Source organism: Nomascus leucogenys, chromosome 5 (genome assembly GCF_006542625.1).
Source record: "Nomascus leucogenys isolate Asia chromosome 5, Asia_NLE_v1, whole genome shotgun sequence".
NCBI lineage: Eukaryota > Metazoa > Chordata > Mammalia > Primates > Hylobatidae > Nomascus > Nomascus leucogenys.
Window position 1 is genome coordinate 33,894,039 of NC_044385.1, and position 18,238 is coordinate 33,912,276.

Sequence of the window (18,238 nt, forward strand, 5' to 3'; positions counted from 1 at the left end):
AGTCCATAATCTCCTAGTATAAACTGACTTCAAGAAAAAGGGAAAGCAATTATTTGATAGAAACACTCTACCTCTATACACTTGAGAGAAATAGACGAGGATGATTAAGTACCCCCTCATTTATATTCTACCACCTTAACTGCGGACTTTATCTTTTGCCTGAATTTCTGCAATAACTCCAAACTGCTTTCCCTGCCTCTAATCTCTCTTTCTCCAATTTATTCCCCATTCTAACCCTAAAATTATCTCTCTTAACTGTAGGCTGCAATAATGCCAGCTCTCCAAGAAACTTCACTAGTTCCCCACAACCTAGAGAATGAAGTCCAAATGTCTCAGCATGGCATTTAACCTGGCCCCAACCTACCTTTTAAATTCACGTTATCTACGAACCAGCCAAAACAGAATACGCATAGCTTTCCATTTTCCCATCTCCATGCCTTTATACACCAGTCTTTTTGTCCCCCCAAGAACTTTCCTTCTCTCCAAACAAAATATAAAAAAAAGGGAAAAAAAATCTTATGTTTAAAAATCCTATCTACACTTCAAGGTCCTGCTCCTATACAGGAAGGCTTCCTGCAGCTCCTCAGATCTCTCCTTTGTATGCTCTCCATACTCCAGTTGTACTTTATAACACTTGCCACATTCTGCCCTACTTATTATTTATGCTTCTTTCTTTCCCCTGTGTTTTATAAGATCCTTGAAGGCAGGTGCCGTATCTTTTGTTCAGAGACCAGAGAAGCCCATAATGGGGGGGTGGGGTGGGGGGGGCGGGGAATGAAGAGAGAAAGAAGAAATGAGAGAGCAGTAGAAGCATATGGTTGGGGGAAGAGTTCAATTTTAAAGAAGTTTTCTTAGTCATTTAGAATCCTTTTGCTAAAGACAGACCCGTCAAATATCTAACACATTTTCTTCCTATAACAATCCTGACAGACTCAAGTGTTCTACAAATTATCTTAAATGTCTTGCAAACATCACCTCTCCTTTTCTTCTTCTTTTCCATTGGATCAATTTTATATGCATATCCCACATAATAAGGGCAACAACACACTTCAGTCATTATATTGGCACTGAAACAGGCTCCAATTCTTCTACAGTCCCCTTTGACATCTGCCTCTTGGTGGGGTTAATCAAACATCTGTCTTGTGGATTCCTAACCAAATACCCAAACTTTAGGAAGATTTTTTTTTTTTTTAAGTCTGTGTCGCAGTCTGTTGCCCAGGATGGAGTACAGTGGTGTGATCGTGGTTCACTGCAGCCTTGATCTCCCGGGCTCAAGCAATTCTCCCACCTCAGCCTCCCAAGTAGCTGGGACTACCAGTTCGTGCCACCGTGCCCAAGCTAATTTTTGTATTTTTTGTAGACACAGGGTCTCTACATGTTGCCCAGGCTGGCCTCGAACTCCTGGACTCAATCAATTCGCCCGCCTCAGCCTCTCAAAGTGCTAGGATTACAGGCGTGAGCCACTGCACCCAGCTTTAGGAAGAATTTGATCAACAGAGTTGATATGAAATTTTTGATGTGTTTCAATTTGAGATTTACAAAAGCAAGATGCCAGCAATTCTAAATGTGCCCCAAAGCTGGCTCATTTGTCATTCTTTCCTACCACATTAAGAGGCATTCCTGCCCAAAAGAAATCACAACAGCCCTTCGCAAACACTCATGGCCTCTGCCTTAACTACCAGTTGTACCAGCTGTCTTTAGCAAGGAGATGGAGATAGAACTGACTTAGGATAAGCATGTCAATTAATTCTTTCCTAAAAGGCAGGTTGGCCATCTCTTTTCCTGGGACAGTAGAAATAGTGTCAGTTTTTGCCTCACCCTTCCTTGGGGAAGAACAAAGAATTAGACTTCAAATCCAGATCAACAAAGAAGGCTCTCTATTGCTCCAGGTACCTGGGCCAACATGCCTGCCAAGTGCTCTGCTGCATCTCCCTGGCCCAACTTACTCACTCAGGTTACTTTCTCTCTTACACTGCCGCAAATTCTCTCTGCCTCCATTTCTCCGAGATGAGACAGCTAGATCAAGGGGGCAAATCATGTGATAGGGACCAAAAATACAAGGCCAAACCATCTGACTACATATCACCACCAGGATCATAAATCTTACCAAAAAGGAAGCTTGCTCTCCAGTTTCCTATTTACTGTCCTTGAGAGAGTAAGTGATGCTGAGTCACAAAAACCTGTAGTACTTTGCTTTCTATTTCCCTGCTGCTGTTCTGTTTACAACTTTATTTAGAAATAGCTGACTTCACAGCTTTTGCCATTCAGTAACCCTTCAGCATGAGGGCTTAATATGAAATCCTTAAAATGAGCCTAGTGGACATAAAATAATCAAAAATCTAAATTACCTAGACTGGTAGAGGTTAATGTTCTGCACTAAATAGGAACAGAAAGTATCCATTTTTTACTCTGATTATGCCTGCCAAAGGACTCAGTCAAATAAACACACAAAATATGATAGATGAGGGCAACAGGTGTACAAATACCACCATAGTTACTGAGAAAGGTCTAGGAAATAGGCAAATGTAGGTGTGGTCCTAACCTCCTTTCACCTCTATGTACTGCTATCTGGACCTTCAACTCTCCTTTTCCAGTGTAGAACTGAATGAGAAACAACCTTTTAATATCTCATTTTAATTGTAATTTTATAACCATGTAACCACCAAGGGCTATGCTACTGAGCAGGTGTACGGCAGCAACCCAAGCATCTAGGATTACTAGAAAAACAATAAGAAAACAGTTAAGTACCAATTTAAGATTTTCATTAACCTTGCCTTTCCTATAATGTTGTTTTATCAAATTAGCTCACTCTGAAAAGCCGAAAATCCATCATATACTTGTAAAGCTTAGAACTCACCTACCCTTTCATTCTATAGGTAAGGGAACAGGTCCAGGAGAGTGTTATTTGATTAAGGTTACATGGCTAATTAGTCACAGAGACATGACCAGGACACCACTCTAGACTTTGCATTATTGCACAATTCTCGAAGAGTGAGCTTGAAATACCAGGCTCCATTGACCAGACCATTTAGATATACCAGAGTTTAAATCAACTCCTCTAAAGAAAAAAGATGATCAGTTTTATGCTTAGGCCTTTAGTAGCCCTAAGTGAATCTGATAAATATGCTCTGAGGAGCCCTCGGGAGGCAGAATCTCTGGGCTCTAGTCAGACCTCTTGCTATTTGGATTCCAAACTTGTGGGCAAGTAAATTCAATCAAGGCATACTAGGTGTGGAGCTCTAATATAGTGTTACTAGTTATAGCATGAGTATTATCTATACATTTTATGCTCTTCGGTACATGCACCATTTGAAAGCAAAGGTCAATCTTGGTTCACACTGACCTTGAAGTAAGTGAAGACAGGAAAAGCATGAAGGTCAAAACACAATAGGTATTGCAGCTGTTTAAAAGACAGGTTTAAATATATTATCAACAGTTCAGTTAATAGAAGTAGAAAGTAAAACGGTGGTTACCAGAGGCTGGGGGCCGGGGGAGAATGAGGTAAGGGGAGACGTTGGTCAAAGGGTAAAAGTTTCAGTTAGACAGGAAGACTAGGTTCTGGCGATCTACTGCATAGCATGGTGACTACAGTTAACGACATATTGTATATTACAAAACAGCTAAAAGAGTGGATTTTAAATGTTCTCACCACAAAGAAATGATAAGTATTTGAGGTGATGGATAAGTTAATTAGCCTGATTTGATCATTCTACAATGTATACAGGTATAGAAATATCACACTGTACCCCATAAATATACGTAACTATTATTTGTCAAATAAAAAAAAAAAGTTGTCATTATAACAAGTTGAAAAGGTCCATGTCTCAAATAGTATTATTTCATGTAGTAGTTAAATGGCTAAAATGTCATTCTTTTCACTCTTGGGAAGCTTAACTTATCCATCTTTGACATAGAAACAGCAGATTTTTATATTATATCTTAGGATAAGTGGTACTGCACCATAATGGCATTTGCAATCTATCTGGAAAAACCCTTCTATAAAGATCATGGTAGAATAATAGTGAATGATATTGGTAATTTTACATAAAAATAAAATACAAAATTGAATGACAGAAAGCAGACTCAAATATCTGTACATCAATATTCATAATGGCATTATTCACAACAGCCAAAAGGTAGAAACAATCCAAATGTCTATTGACAGATGAATGGCTAAACAAAATATTGTAATACATATGATGGAATATTATTCAGCCTTAAAAGGGAGGAAATTCTGATAAATGCTACAGCATGGACGAACCTTGAAAACTTTTTGCTAAGTGAAATAAGCCAGGACAAAAAACAAATATCGTATGATTCTGCTTATATGAAGTACTTAGAATAGTCACAGTCAAATTCATAGAGACAGAAAGTAGAATAGTGGTTGCTAGGAGCTGGAGTGTGGAATGGGGAAGAGTTATTGTTTAGTGGGTACAGAGTTTCCATTTGAGGTGATGAAAAAGTCCTGGAGATGGATAGTGGTGATGTCGCAAAAAATTTGAATGTACTTAATGCCACTACTGAAGTATATATTTTAAAATGGTTAAAATGGTGAATTTTATGTCATGTATATTTTACAATAAAAAAATCAAATGGGAAACACTCTTGGCAACTTCTTTTATGATTTTGATCCCATATTCCACTCTTCTGCTTAAACAAAATATAAAAAAAAAACCACAAAAATCAGTACCATTCACAGAAGTACAGCTTAAAATATGTACACATCATAAAATAAAAACAGACTCTGGTTCATCACCCCAAAGCTATTTATCCTGTGTTTATTACTAAAATAATTAATGTCCATTCTAATTATGAATGATGTATTTACATTAGGCACAAGCTCCAACCAAACATATAGAGAGAAAAGGGGAGAAACTGAAGCAATGGAATTGTGTCAACAGACTGACACGGCAACCATCTGTTGACATTAATGTCCTTTGAATCCAAGAGACTCAAATCATGTGGTAGGGCAGGGATCTTCACCTTAGTTGTGAAGTCCTACTTTCATGTCACAGGGCACTTCTGGAAGGAAGTTCTGTAATGGTCAGCTCTAAGTACTTGCAGATTTCCTACTAGGCCTACACAGGAAGTCATTCTTGTGTCTCACCTGCATAAGTTCCTGTTATGAGGCCAGGGGACTAGTGAGTTGAAATCTAGTTCCAGGGAGTGATGTCATCTTGACTGAACTATGATCCTGGTGACCTGCTCCCCAACCTGGTGTTGTTGCAGCCTTTCAGCTGGGGTTTGGATTATAAGGGGGCCAAAAAGGAAAAAGGGAAATAGAATAACAGAAAAAGGAAAAATGCTTGCACATTTCCTTTGTTTCACTAGAGCATTTTCTGTTCCATTTAATTTGATGAGAGGACCTGGTCGATGGCTGATGAAGCTGTACAGAAGCTCCTGGAGTGGAGGTGGGCTCTCACACAGATCTCAAAAATACAAAGAAGATTAGAACATATCGAAAATTTCAATTATTTCTGGTGGTTTCTAACTTGGAAATAGTGACTTCTTCTTTGGCTAATGTTTAAAAAAAAACAGATGTTAACACTTTTAAAACATTTGTAAATTTTTGCAACAATGCATAACTACAGGAGCTACCTTAGCAACAAAAAGAAGTAACAAATGCAAATGTTTGGAGATGTGTGAATACTTACATTCTTTCTACATCACGTCAAACAGATCCATTCAAATCTGAAAATCTCATCACCATAAGTAACAAACTGGGACTGCCATTCAATTCCATTTAGATGAGATCCTTTGCTTCTTAGTATACCAAGCCAAAAAGTAAAACAAAGTCAAGCATGAGAAGCAATGGTAGAAACTGATAATATTTCACAAGGAAAGGAATGGAGGCATTTCTTCAAGGAAAAAAGGGGGGAGGGTTATTAAATGAAGAAGAGATCTAATGTTTCACCATGTTTATTTGACATCATGATTTCCTAGTCCTTACACAAAGGGAAATAAGCACTCCCTTCCCTTTTTTGTTGCATGTGTGTTAGCAGGAGTTGGAAGAACAGAATATGAGGGAACAAGCAGAGGGTGCAGAAAATGGAAAGACAGGGAAAGAAAGATGCTATTGAAGACACAGAGTGAGTGTTTATATGAATCCTTCTCTAAATAAGCAGTATCAACAAAGAGTACAAAGCTGACAACATGGAGTGTCTTCTTACAGAAATAATCTGGGACCACATTCAACATACATTAATTATACAGCATCAGGGTACAGGTTTTCCATCAGAAATTGTGTGTATATTCTTTTTTCTCACTTTTAAGTTGCACTGATGACATTGTTCATGTACTTTTAGTGTATTATTAAGCAAATATTAATTTAATCATATAAACCAATCCTGGTCAGCAAAAAGCACTGTTAGCTGCCATGTAAAGGTCCTTCTTTCAAGTAAAACTTCATTCTACTCTTCTAGCTTCCTATCAGAGGAACTTCTTGAAGGGACTCTTTCAGTTGGCTTTACAACTCATCTGCAACACCAAATGTGGATTAAATTCAGATCACGCCTTGGTTGAAGATATGTATATAACAGCCCCTGGCACAATTAGCTAATATCTTATAATTGTAAACGAATTGTTCTCTTTTAGCCATTTCCCCCCCCCATTTCCTATAATGATCTTTATCCAAATGCTTTGGTGCTCCATAAGTAACTGTGAGGCAGAGGTGCCTCAGTGCTGGAGATGCCTGTCACAGAGAAGATCAGAATGTGTGAAGATAACCCTGCATTACGTTCATCTCATCAGTTCTGCCCAATCCACAGGGGTAAAAAATGGATGAGATTTGATATCTTCAACCCCAGCAACTCCAGCACCAAGTCGTTCCAGAGGATTGAACTGCAAGAGCTAAAAAAAGATGGACTTAGTGAGTAACAGGAATCCAACTGGTAAATCAAAGGAAAACCAATATTTGAAAAGAAACAACTTCTAAATTCAACCTGGTAACAAATAGTCTTGATTAATAGCCAAGTGACCATTTTTCTTGAAAGGGAGCTATGTCTAATACCACTCTAGCTGTGGGGTGTGAGAGACACCTGAACTGAGTTTATGGCTTTTCAACTGATGGGAAACATGGCCTTGAGCAACTTACTTTGTTTCCCTCATCCTTATGTAATATAATAGGATAGTTATACCCATCAATTTCCTACCCCAAAAGTACACCATGACATTAATTAGATATTGCACTAGATTCTGAGATAGCCAGTTACTTCCCTCATGATTAGAAAATTTGGGAAGCACAGTAAATCTTTCGACCCCTAATGAACTATGTATGTATTGAGACTAAACTTTACCTAAAGTGTGAATAAGCTGATTAGTATTCCAAAATCACTAGTCTTTGGCATTTGACACAAATGAAATAATTTAATCTAATGAATGAAACAAGTTTTGGTTTCTTCAGAAACAGGAATCATGTGTAAAATAAGTAAAAAAAAAAATTAATAATGTCAAACTTTTGTGTTAACAACTTTACTGAAGGATAATTTATATAGCATAAAATTCATCCCTTATAAGTGTACAATTTGATGACTTTTAGTAGATTTAAAGAGTTGTGCAACTAGCACCACAATCCAGTTTTAGAACATTTTGATTACCTGAAAAGTTTCCTCATGCCATCTACAGTTAATCCCCACCCCCATCCCCAGCCCTCGGCAACCACTGACCTGCCTTTTGTCTCTATCAAGTTGCCCTTTCTGAACATTTCATATAAGTGAAATCATAAAATATGTAGTCTTTTGCTGCTGCCTCCTTTCACTGATCATTATGTTTCTGAGATTCATCCACAATTGTAGCAGGTATCAACAGGCCGTTCCTTTTTCTTAGTATTCCATTGTTTGGATGTCCACATTTCATTAATCCATTTACTAGTTTTTAGATACTTAGACTTTCCAGTTTGGGGCTATAATGAATAATGTTGCTATTAACATTCATGTACATGTCTTTGCGTAGACATACATTTTCATTTTTCTTGATTACATTCCTGGAAGCAGAATTGCTGGGTCACATAATGAGCTTATGTTTAACTTTTCATAAAATTGCCAAACTTTTCTAAAGTAGTTGTACCATTTTACATTCCCACAAACATTTATGTATGAGGATTTCAGTTTCTCTACATCCTCAGCTCTTGGTACTGTCATTTTGATAATAGCCCTTCTCTTGATATCAGTAGTATCTTGTTATGGTTTTAATTTACATCCCCTAACAACTAATAATGTTGAGCATCTTTTCATGTGCTCGTTAGCCATTCAAATAGCTTTCTTGGTGAAATATCTAACTTTCTGCCCATTTTAAAACTGAATTGTCTGTCTTACTTAATTATAAGAGTTCTTTATATATTCTGAATATAAGTCCCTTATCAGATACATGATTTGCAAATATTTTCTCCCAGTCCATGACTTGTCTTCATTTTCCTTCTTTAAAATTTTTATATTTTTATTAGTTATTCATAGAGGTGGGGTCTCGCTATGTTCTCAAGGCTAGTCTCAAACTCCTGGGCTCAAGAGGTCCTCCTACCATGGCTTCCCAAAGTGCTGGGATTGCAGGTAAAAGCCACCAGACCCATTCTATTGTCTTCATTTTCTTAATGGTGACTTTTGAATGCGCAAGTTTTTAATTTTAAGGAAACCTACTTTATCAATTTTTCCTTTTATGGACCATGCTTTTGGTATCACATCTAATACTTCTTTGCCTAACTCAACATCAAAGATTTTCTCCTTTGTTTTCTTCTACAATTTTTATGGCTTTAACTCTTATATACAAACATATGAGCTATTTTGAATTAACCTTTGCAAACAGTATGAAGGGTCTAAGTTCATTTTGTTTTTAGCGTGTGCATATTCAATTTCCCGGTGCCATGTTAGAAAAACACTGTGGTCTTAAAACTATCGTGGTTTTACAGTTAGTGTGGAAATCAGGTAGTGTAAGTCCTCCAACTTTGTTCTCTGGAAAAATTGTTTTGGACATTATAGGTCCTTTGCCTTTTTATGCACAGTTTGGAACCAGCTAAAGGTTTCCCAATTTTGCTAATTTTTGCAAAGAACTACCTTGTGGTTTTATTTTTCTCTTATTCTTCTGTTTTCTATCTTACTGATTTCTGCTTTCTTTCTTCTGCTTGCTTTGGATTTACTTTGCTTTTTACAGTTTCTTTTCACAGTTTCTTTCTTTTTGAAATTTAGAGACAGGGTCTCACTATGTTTCCCAGGCTGGTCTTGAACTCCTGGACTCAAGTGATCCTCACGTCTCAGCCTCCCAAGCAGCTGGGACTACAGGAGCACACAACCACATCTAGCTTTGTTTCATGGTTTCTTACAGTGCAAGCTAAGATTCTGATTTGAAACCTTCCTTTTTTTTCTGATATAGGCATTTAAAGCCATACATTTCCCTCAAGAATTGGTTTAGCTCCATCCTATACATTTTGATATATTGTGTTTTCCTTTTCGTTCCATTTAAAACCTTTTTTAGTTTTTCTTGATATTTCTTCTTCTGACCCATACATAACTTAGAAGTATACTGTTTAATTTTCAAATATTTATGGATTTAGCAGATCTCCTCCTCTTGTTGATTTCTACTTTGATTGTTACGGTTATTATAATCAGTGTACAATGTAATTCAGAATACAGTGTATGAATTCAATTCCTTTAAATGCTAAAACTTGTTTTATGGCCTAGCATGTGATCTATCTTGGAGATTGTTTTGTGTGTACTTGATAAGAATGTGTGTTCTGCAGTCACTGGGTGAAGTGTTCTATACATGTCAGTTACAGTTTGTTCGAGTCTTCAATGTCCTTGCTAGTTTTCTATAAATCATGGAGAATGGGGTATTGAGCCTCCACTTACTATTACTAAATTGTCTATTTTTCCTTTCAATTCAGTTCAGTTTTGTTGTCTATATTTTGAGGTCATTATTAGTGCATATACATTTGTAACTGTTACAGCTACCCCTGTACTATCACTATGAAACATGTGTGAGACCCTAGTAAATCTATCTTAATATCCATTTTGTCTGATATTTAATATTGCCACTCCAGCTCTTTTGTGGTTACTGTTGGTATGGTTTATCCTTTTCCATCCTTGGTCTTTCAATCTGTTTGTGTTTTTGAATTTAAGGTGTGTCTGTCACACACAGAAGATCCAGCTTAACAGAATTTGCCTTTGGTTTGGCATGTTTAGATATTCACTTTATTGACATGGTGGGTTTATATATTTGCTATTTTGCTACTTGTTTTGTAGATTTACTGTCTTATTTGTTCTTCCTTTACTGCCTTCTTTCGTGTTAAATGCTTTTTGCTGTACCATTTTAGTTTCTCTACCAATTTTCATTTAGTATTTAGTTTTTAGGTTTTTTTTTTTTTAGTGGTTGCTGTATCCCTACAATATGCATCTTATCATTTAATATATCACTTACCTTATAAGATCATTTATCTACTTCAAAATAATAGTAACTTTAATTTAGCAAAAGGTAGAAACTTTGCTCCACCATAGCCCCCTTCCTTTGTCTATTATTGTCATAAATATTTAGATATTGCTTCTATATATGTTAAACCCAATAGCTGGTTTTATAATTGTTGCTACATGCAATTTTATGTCTTTTAAATAAAATATATATATTTATATATACAATATATAAATAAATATAAATAAAATAGATGTTATATATAAATAAAATATATATTATATATAAATAAAATATATATATATATATTTTAGTCTTTTCTATGAACTCATATCTACAATTTTCAGTGTTCCTCATTTCCTCCTTGGATTTAAGTTACTACCTGGTGTCATTTCTTTCCAGCCTGAAGGAATTCCTGTGGTATTTCTTGTAAGGCAGTTCTGCTAGCAATAAATCCTCCCAGTCTTTCTGTATTTGGGAATGTCTTTGTGCACCTTCATTTTTGAAGGATAATTTTGCTGAATTCTTGGTTTATTGCTGCTTCTTGATTTCAGCACTTTGACTGTGTCATTCCAATATCTTCTGACCTCCATGTTTTTGATAATTAGTTAGACATTAATGCTTCCTTCTACGTAAGTTATTTTCCTTTTACTGTTTCCAAAATTTTCTTGTTTTCATCTTTCAACAATTTGGTTAAGTGTGGACATGTCTAAATACGTCGAAGTGTAGACCTCTTTGTATTTTCCTACATAGGATCTGTTGAGTTTCTTGGATGCATAAGTTAATGTTTCTCATCAAATTTGGAAAGTTTTTAGCCATTATTTCTTTTTGCTGTCCCTTTCTCTTTCTCCTCTCCTTCTGGGACTATGATTATATGTATACTGGTACATTTGCTATTGTCTTACAGATTTCCATAGTCCTGTTCACTTTTTTCAATTTTTGTGTCCATTTTTCTGATTCAATAATTTCTATTAATTTAAGTTCATTTATTCTTTCTTCTTCTATCTCAAATTTGCTGTTAGCCACTTCAATTTTTCTAGTGAATTTTTCATGTCAGTCATTGTATTATTCAACTTGTAACTTCTACTTAGTTCTATTTTTTCAAAATATACTTTCTATCTCCTTATTACAGAATCTCTTTGTTGATTCATTTTTGTCATACTCTCCTTTAATTATTTAAACACAGTTTCATTTAGTTCTTTGAAAATACTTATAATAGATACTTTAAAGTTTTTGTAAATCCAGTGTCTGGGTACACTCAGAGACAATTTCTACTGATTTTTTTTTTTTTTTCTGAATATGGGACATACTTTTTTGTTTTTGTGTATGTCTTACATTACACTTCACTGAAAACAGGACATTTTAGATAGTATATTTTAGCAACTCTAGAGTCTGATTTTTTCCCCATGAAGTTTATCATTGCTGTTGGATTGTTTGTTCTTTGTTTGCTAACTTGTTTCAGTTAGATCTGTAAAGCTGCTAAGTCCCCTTCTCACTGCATTGTAATGTGCAGCTGCTGACAACTTTCCACATTTTTTTTTTTCTTTTTAAAGCTGGATTTCTCAGCGTCACCCCTGTCTGTATAGCTTATGGGTCAACCAGTGACTGAACAGAGGTTGTATTCAAATATTTCAGCCCTTCAAACTTCTGTTCTCTGCCAATGCATAGCAGAACACATTCAAAGTTTAGGCCACAAAACCACATCTGCCCTGGCTTTTACTTTCTGCTGGGCCCATTCCCTGTTCCTGTACACATTTATGCAGCCTCAGAATCAGTCCTCATGGTTTATCCCACCCTGGCAGAACCTTTGCACCTGACCAAGCAGGAAGGGGAGATTGAAAGCAGCCCTGGGTCAAGAATCCCACCATTCTTTCCCAGAGTTCAGCTGTTTTTTGTTTCTTTGTTTGTTTGTTTGAGATGAAGCCTCACTCTGTTGCCCAAGCTGGAGTGCAGTGGTGCGATCTCGGCTCACTGCAACCTCCGCCTCCCAGGTTCAAGCAATTCTCCTGTCTCAGCCTCCCAAGTACCTGGGACTACAGGCACCCACCACCATAACCGGCTAATTTTTGTATTTTTAGTAGAGACAGGGTTTCATCATATTAGGCTGGTCTCGAACTCCTGACCTCAGGTGATCCACCCACCTCGGCCTCCCAAAGTGCTGGGATTACAGGCATGAGCCACCGTGCCTGGCCAGTTCAGCTGTTTTTTAAGCATAAACACCTTTCAGATTGTTGTATCCTTTGATACATTTACAGAGCACTGAAATGATTGGTTTTTTACCAAATCTGTCTAACTTCATACTTTTTGGGGGAAAGAAACTTGCCAACTAACTCATGAAGCCACAGCCACTCAAATTTAAGAATACTCACAGTACATATTTTTTTTCCACAGAAAGTAGTCAAGTGCAACTGAAATATTAAATTATTTATTTACAACATTTATAGTCCAATATATAGGAAAATCCACTCTTGGAGGTTAACCAAAACTTCTATTTCTTCTCTTTTTCATTATTTCTAATTTTTCTTTCATTCATAATTCAATTATTTGTATAAGTATCAATTGTTTGCCTATATATGCCAGTCCACTACTTTTTTGGAATTTTGTTGACCTATGTCAATAGCAGTAGCCTCATTCTTCATTAGCAGCCCTATAATTCCAATATATGCTTCATCAAATTGCAAATTACTGTGTCATGAATGTTCGTCACTGTCCTATCAATAATAATAACAAAGATATACACGACACTTATTACATGCCAGGTACTATTCTAAGTGTTTATGATAGGTTAACTCATTTAACTCACAACTCTATGAAAAGCTACTATTATCTCCATTTTATAGTTGAGAAAACAGAAGCTCAGGGAAATTAAGTAACTTGTTTAAGATCACACAGGTAGTAAGTGGCAAAGATTTGAATTCAAGCATTCTGATTCCAGAATCCATGCCTTAACAACATTACACTGCCTCACGAAAGTGAGATCTGCAAAAGCTAAGAATCTATTACTTCACTTGGGTATTACCAAATCCATAAGAGGAGTGAAGCATACACTTCAAAAGACTATACTAACAGTCTTTTACTTGAAATTATGTCTAGCACTGAAATTCAACCATACTACACTGTTTATTAAACCTAATTGCTCAAAGAATTTTTATATTAGTAGTTGCTACGATTTGTTAAGAGAAAAGTTATTGCTACAAAACAAACATCATGGGAATATCCTACATGTATCAAATCCACTTTCACAATCAGACAATTTATGTCTACTGACTGAAATGTGGAAGGCACCAAACATTTTAATATAAATCTAACATTTCAAATATTTGTAAGAATTAACTGCAATGACAATTATATTTAGTATTTCAGGAAACATATAAACATGTAAGTTCTTCTTCATTATAAACAACTGGCTTCTTTCTAAAATATTACTTTAAATGTGAAATTCTAAAGGTTCACATTTTGACTTTTACTAAAGTCAATTTAACTAGTTCATGAACTCCTCTATATATCCACAAGTATAAATCTATAGGCAAAAGTTTAATTGTTTTAACCATGACTATCTTGCTTATTCTGCCATTTTAAAGGCAATAACACACCTCAAGAGAGGTCACACAAAGATTCTACTGCTTAAGAAAATGTCAACCAGTGGCACATTCAAGTTAATGAATCCAAGACAGCAGCTGCCAACCTCCTTTCTCCTGAAGAATAGGCAACAGAGCTGAGCAATGAGGGCACGAAAATTTGTTTTGGTCTTTTCGTCACACGATTTCTTAAAACTGACCAAGCAACTGTGTCATAATTAACTACTGTATATGCTAAAGCACAAACATACATGCTCTGAGGGATTTTTTTAAGATTTCATTTAAAATGTAATTATGTTTACTTTGGCACCATTCCCTTGACTCGGACAGATAACTGAACCAGGGGTACAGGGGATTATGAAATCTAAGAACAAAGCTCCTTGCAAGGAGCTAAAAGACCAAAGAGGAGAAAATTCCCCCACGTAGAATTATTTCCATATAAATCATTTTGTGATTTTTTTTTTTAAAGTGACCTCTATGACCTGTGAGGTAGTGGAAAAGGAAAGTCAAAATGACAAATTGCTAATCATGCCAAGAGACCCCTTTTCCCTTTCCTGATGATGTTTCCTCAACATGAGTGGTAGTTTCCTTAGGCAGGCCAATGACATAATGCTGATTTACTATATAAGCTATACATATCTGAGTTTGGGGACTTACCATACCTTAAGCCTAGATTCCTTTACAACATAACTTCTAATAAAGACAAAAGCAGAACTTGATAACTTATTATGAGGAATTCTATTTTCAATATTATATAATAATGACTACTTCTTCAAGGAAGAGAAACAAAAAATAGTGGTTGCTAGTCTTTCCTAAATTACTTACTAAAAAATACTTTGAATTTATCTCGTGCCACAATGAATAAGATGAAATCAAATGAATAGCTATTCTTTTTTTCTCCATTAGAATGAAATGTTTTATGTATCTCTTCATTACCTCTTAATCTAAAGTGATCTAGGTATTCTCATCTCAGCATTTCCACCCTGATTGTTTCTTTATAGTTTGCATACTCTGGGCAAATTAATCTTCCTGAAGTACAACTCTAAACCTTTTACTCTTCTCCACAAACTCCAAATCTCAAATTTTAATGAATTAAATATTATCACTTTACTCTTGTGTTTGTGATAACAGAACCCCATAAGAAAACCCCAACTTATTTTTTTATGCTCACCTACTACCCATACCTTTATTTCTCTCTCTATTCCAGATAAATCAAACTTTTGTTTCCTAAACTTGGGTCTTTCAGACTCCTTCCTTGCCTTTGTTCAAACCATTCATTCCACCGAGACTATTCTCCCCACATCCTCGCCATGCTGAAATTCTAAGGCCCAGCAAAAGTAGCATCCATTCCACAAAAACTTTCCCTAATACTACCACTCCACTGATTATATCCGCCTCCTTCTTTTGACTTGCCACAGTATTTTTTAAAACTCTTTGACAGCCTTTATCAATTTCCATGTGGTATGGTTATAATACCTGTCTTACCTTTGTAGCTTATAGCACTGTGCCTTGTATACAATATTTGTTGAATGAAAGCAAAATCACTCTTCAAGAGAATACTAGTTAATTATCTTCCTAATATATGCTCCCCTGCCCTCTTTTAATTTTTGTTTTCCCTGAATTTTTTTTTAAAAATCCATGTTTCATTACATAATTTTAGTTCTTGATCTTTTTTGAAGAACTTTTTCCATTATATTTTTCATAAAAGTATAAGGATCCCAGTTCTTGTTCCTGCTGATAGCCCAGCAATGGGCCTGTCACACCAGAGTACTAACAACGCTCAATATCAGCAAAATTCACTATACAAAACTAGAGGAGTAATTTAAGTATGAGGAATCAATCTAAGAGGCTCACTGGAGTTCCAAGCCTATCTCTGGGATACTGAACTTTAATTATCAATGGTCTCTTTCTTCAAAGCCACCAGAAATGTAATCACTGACACCAACGCCCAAGTTCAACCAATGATGAAGTATCTAACCTGACAAGATTTTCTAATATGTCTCTCCTAAGCAACCTGAGTAGCTTTATAAATAACCTGAGTAAACTTATAAATAAGAATTAAAAATTGAAAACAGCCATTCATATAAGGTTACAAAATGTAACTGCAAAATTAGAGCAGCCCCAAACAAGCTAAAAGCAATACTCAAATCACAGAGTTACACAAATATACAGAATTCACTAACTGTGAGCCCTAAATTTTGGGAAAAAAATTAATACCAAGAAGTTTTAACTATACTCTCTAACCCCATCAATACTTTGATGATAGCAAAAGCCTGAAAATATACAGTATTAATTCTGAATGCGTCTTGCTCCAAACTAATCTCTTTTTAAGGTTTTGGAGGTGTGGGCTCTGCTAATCTGCACGGTTGATAAACCTGGCCAATAGGTCAATTAAATTACCTGTTGAATGAGTGAGCGAGCCTCTTCAGAGACACATTCTGGCATGTTCAAAGTAGTGTGAGTATTTATTCCTGCTGGATGGCATTCAACCAGAGTCTGAAACAATCAATAAGGTACACTTTCTATCCGAAACAACATCATATTTTGTTCTATCATAGGATTTATGGACAGCAAGTACAGAGAGCTCAACAACCATTTTAACTGGAAGTGTAGTAATCAACACAGTGCCGCCTAAGCAGTTTAGGATGAGGGCTGTGAGCCTATAGAACTTTTAACTGAAATGAAGACAACACCATGATCACATCATAAGCTTATGCTACTGTCCCATCATCCTTAGTTATAAAATTAATGGCTCAGAATATTATAGAAAAGCTTAAATTATACGCAAAACTAAAAAGGGATTTGACACCTTTAAAATGTTTTAACGTTTTAAAAACCCTACAGAGTTTAGAATTTGTTAGTCATAATACTTTACATACATATATAGCACTTTACAGTTTAAATGTATGTAAAGGTGATTTGTAAACTCCCCAGCAATCTTAGGTCAGTATTATCTACACACGTAGGTAGATGACTATTTACAAAAGTGTAACTGTTCATTTCCTTCATTTTCTTCCCAGGAGCCAATCTGCACAATACTTTATTAAAGTCTACTAACTCAAACATCATACTCAAAAGTCATTCATCTGAGAGTATAATTTCTGTCCTTAAGCTAGAACAGATAGGAAAAATTTATGGTACTGAGAAAAAGATAATGTTAACTTTAATATCTACATTAATTTTCTTAAATAAGAATTCTCTCCTGGTTTCAGACAATATGTTTAAAACATCCAGAGAATTTTAATACATCCTTACATAAACCTTACAGATTTGACCCTGTTAAAGCTGAATCATGGAAAATTAAAAGAAAAAAGGTTTAGTCATATTTCACTATGAAATATTGTGACATAAAATAACTTTACCATCAATTTATTCAATGTAATGCAATCCAACTTCTAAAAAAATCTGGACTCTTGATAAACTTGCATTTCTCTACTTGCTTTCGGTATCAAAGTTTTTCTTGCTTAGTCCCTGATTTAAAAACTAAGGGTGAAGGCTAATGTTCTCAATTTGAAATCAAGGTAGCATCTGAGTAAATTTATTAAACATCCAGGCCACTGCTTACCTTGCCAGTGAGAAGTTCAAAGAGGACAGCACCCAAACTCCACCAATCACAGGCTTCAGTTTCTTCAGTGATTGCTCCAACCTCTAAACACCAAAAAAGGTTGATATTAAAATTCCAAAGGTCAATTAAACTTTCAAAATTAACATGTATTAGCAAGGTGACCTCTTTAATGCTGAGAGAGCATTTACTAAACACTACTGGGCTTTCAAAATTCCTGAAAGTTACTTATCCCTTTGGTCACCTACTGCGGTTGCATTTTTTTTTTTATGCAGTCATATATTAAACTCAGATATTTGTTCTTCAGTTGATAGAGGGACACCTTCAAGATGCTTTACTTAAAAGTTACGTGAACCTACTAGATCAGCATTTTGCTTAATTTTTTACATTTGAGAATGTATAGCCAATTCTACCTCATGGGTGATTTTTTTGTTGCAGAAATAAAGACGCTTCAGGTTCTAAAGGAACTTTAAAAATTATCTAAACCAATATTAATCATCCTTTTACTTGCAGGTTAGAAACCAGAGAGATGAAATACCTTGTCCAATGTCATACTGTAGCAGAACAAAGACCTAGTTTATAGTATCATCTTCCCTTTCCTATGTAATCAGTTGTTTTCAACCAAAGGAGGAGCATGTGAAATGCAAATCCACCCATTTTGCTAAAGTACAGATAGATATATTGTTTTAAGCCACGCGGCTGAAAC

At 35.7% G+C, this 18,238-nt stretch overlaps 1 protein-coding gene across 8 annotated transcripts in view; it reads right to left on the minus strand.

The window, feature by feature from the left end:
• Positions 1–18,238, minus strand: part of RPS6KC1 (ribosomal protein S6 kinase C1) — a 242,999-nt gene that overhangs the window by 26,412 nt on the left and 198,349 nt on the right. For 7 of the 8 annotated variants that reach the window (XM_030812886.1, XM_030812883.1, XM_030812887.1 and 4 more), the window contains 3 exons: positions 17,536–17,618; positions 16,371–16,466; positions 5,904–6,849 (listed from right to left, as the gene is read on the minus strand). In XM_030812886.1, coding sequence (XP_030668746.1) covers positions 6,739–6,849; positions 16,371–16,466; positions 17,536–17,618 — 290 coding nt within the window. In that variant the 3' untranslated portion in view covers positions 5,904–6,738. Of the gene's footprint in view, positions 1–5,903; positions 6,850–16,370; positions 16,467–17,535; positions 17,619–18,238 lie in introns of those variants that run through there. The other variant, XR_004030093.1, reaches the window with a different exon arrangement.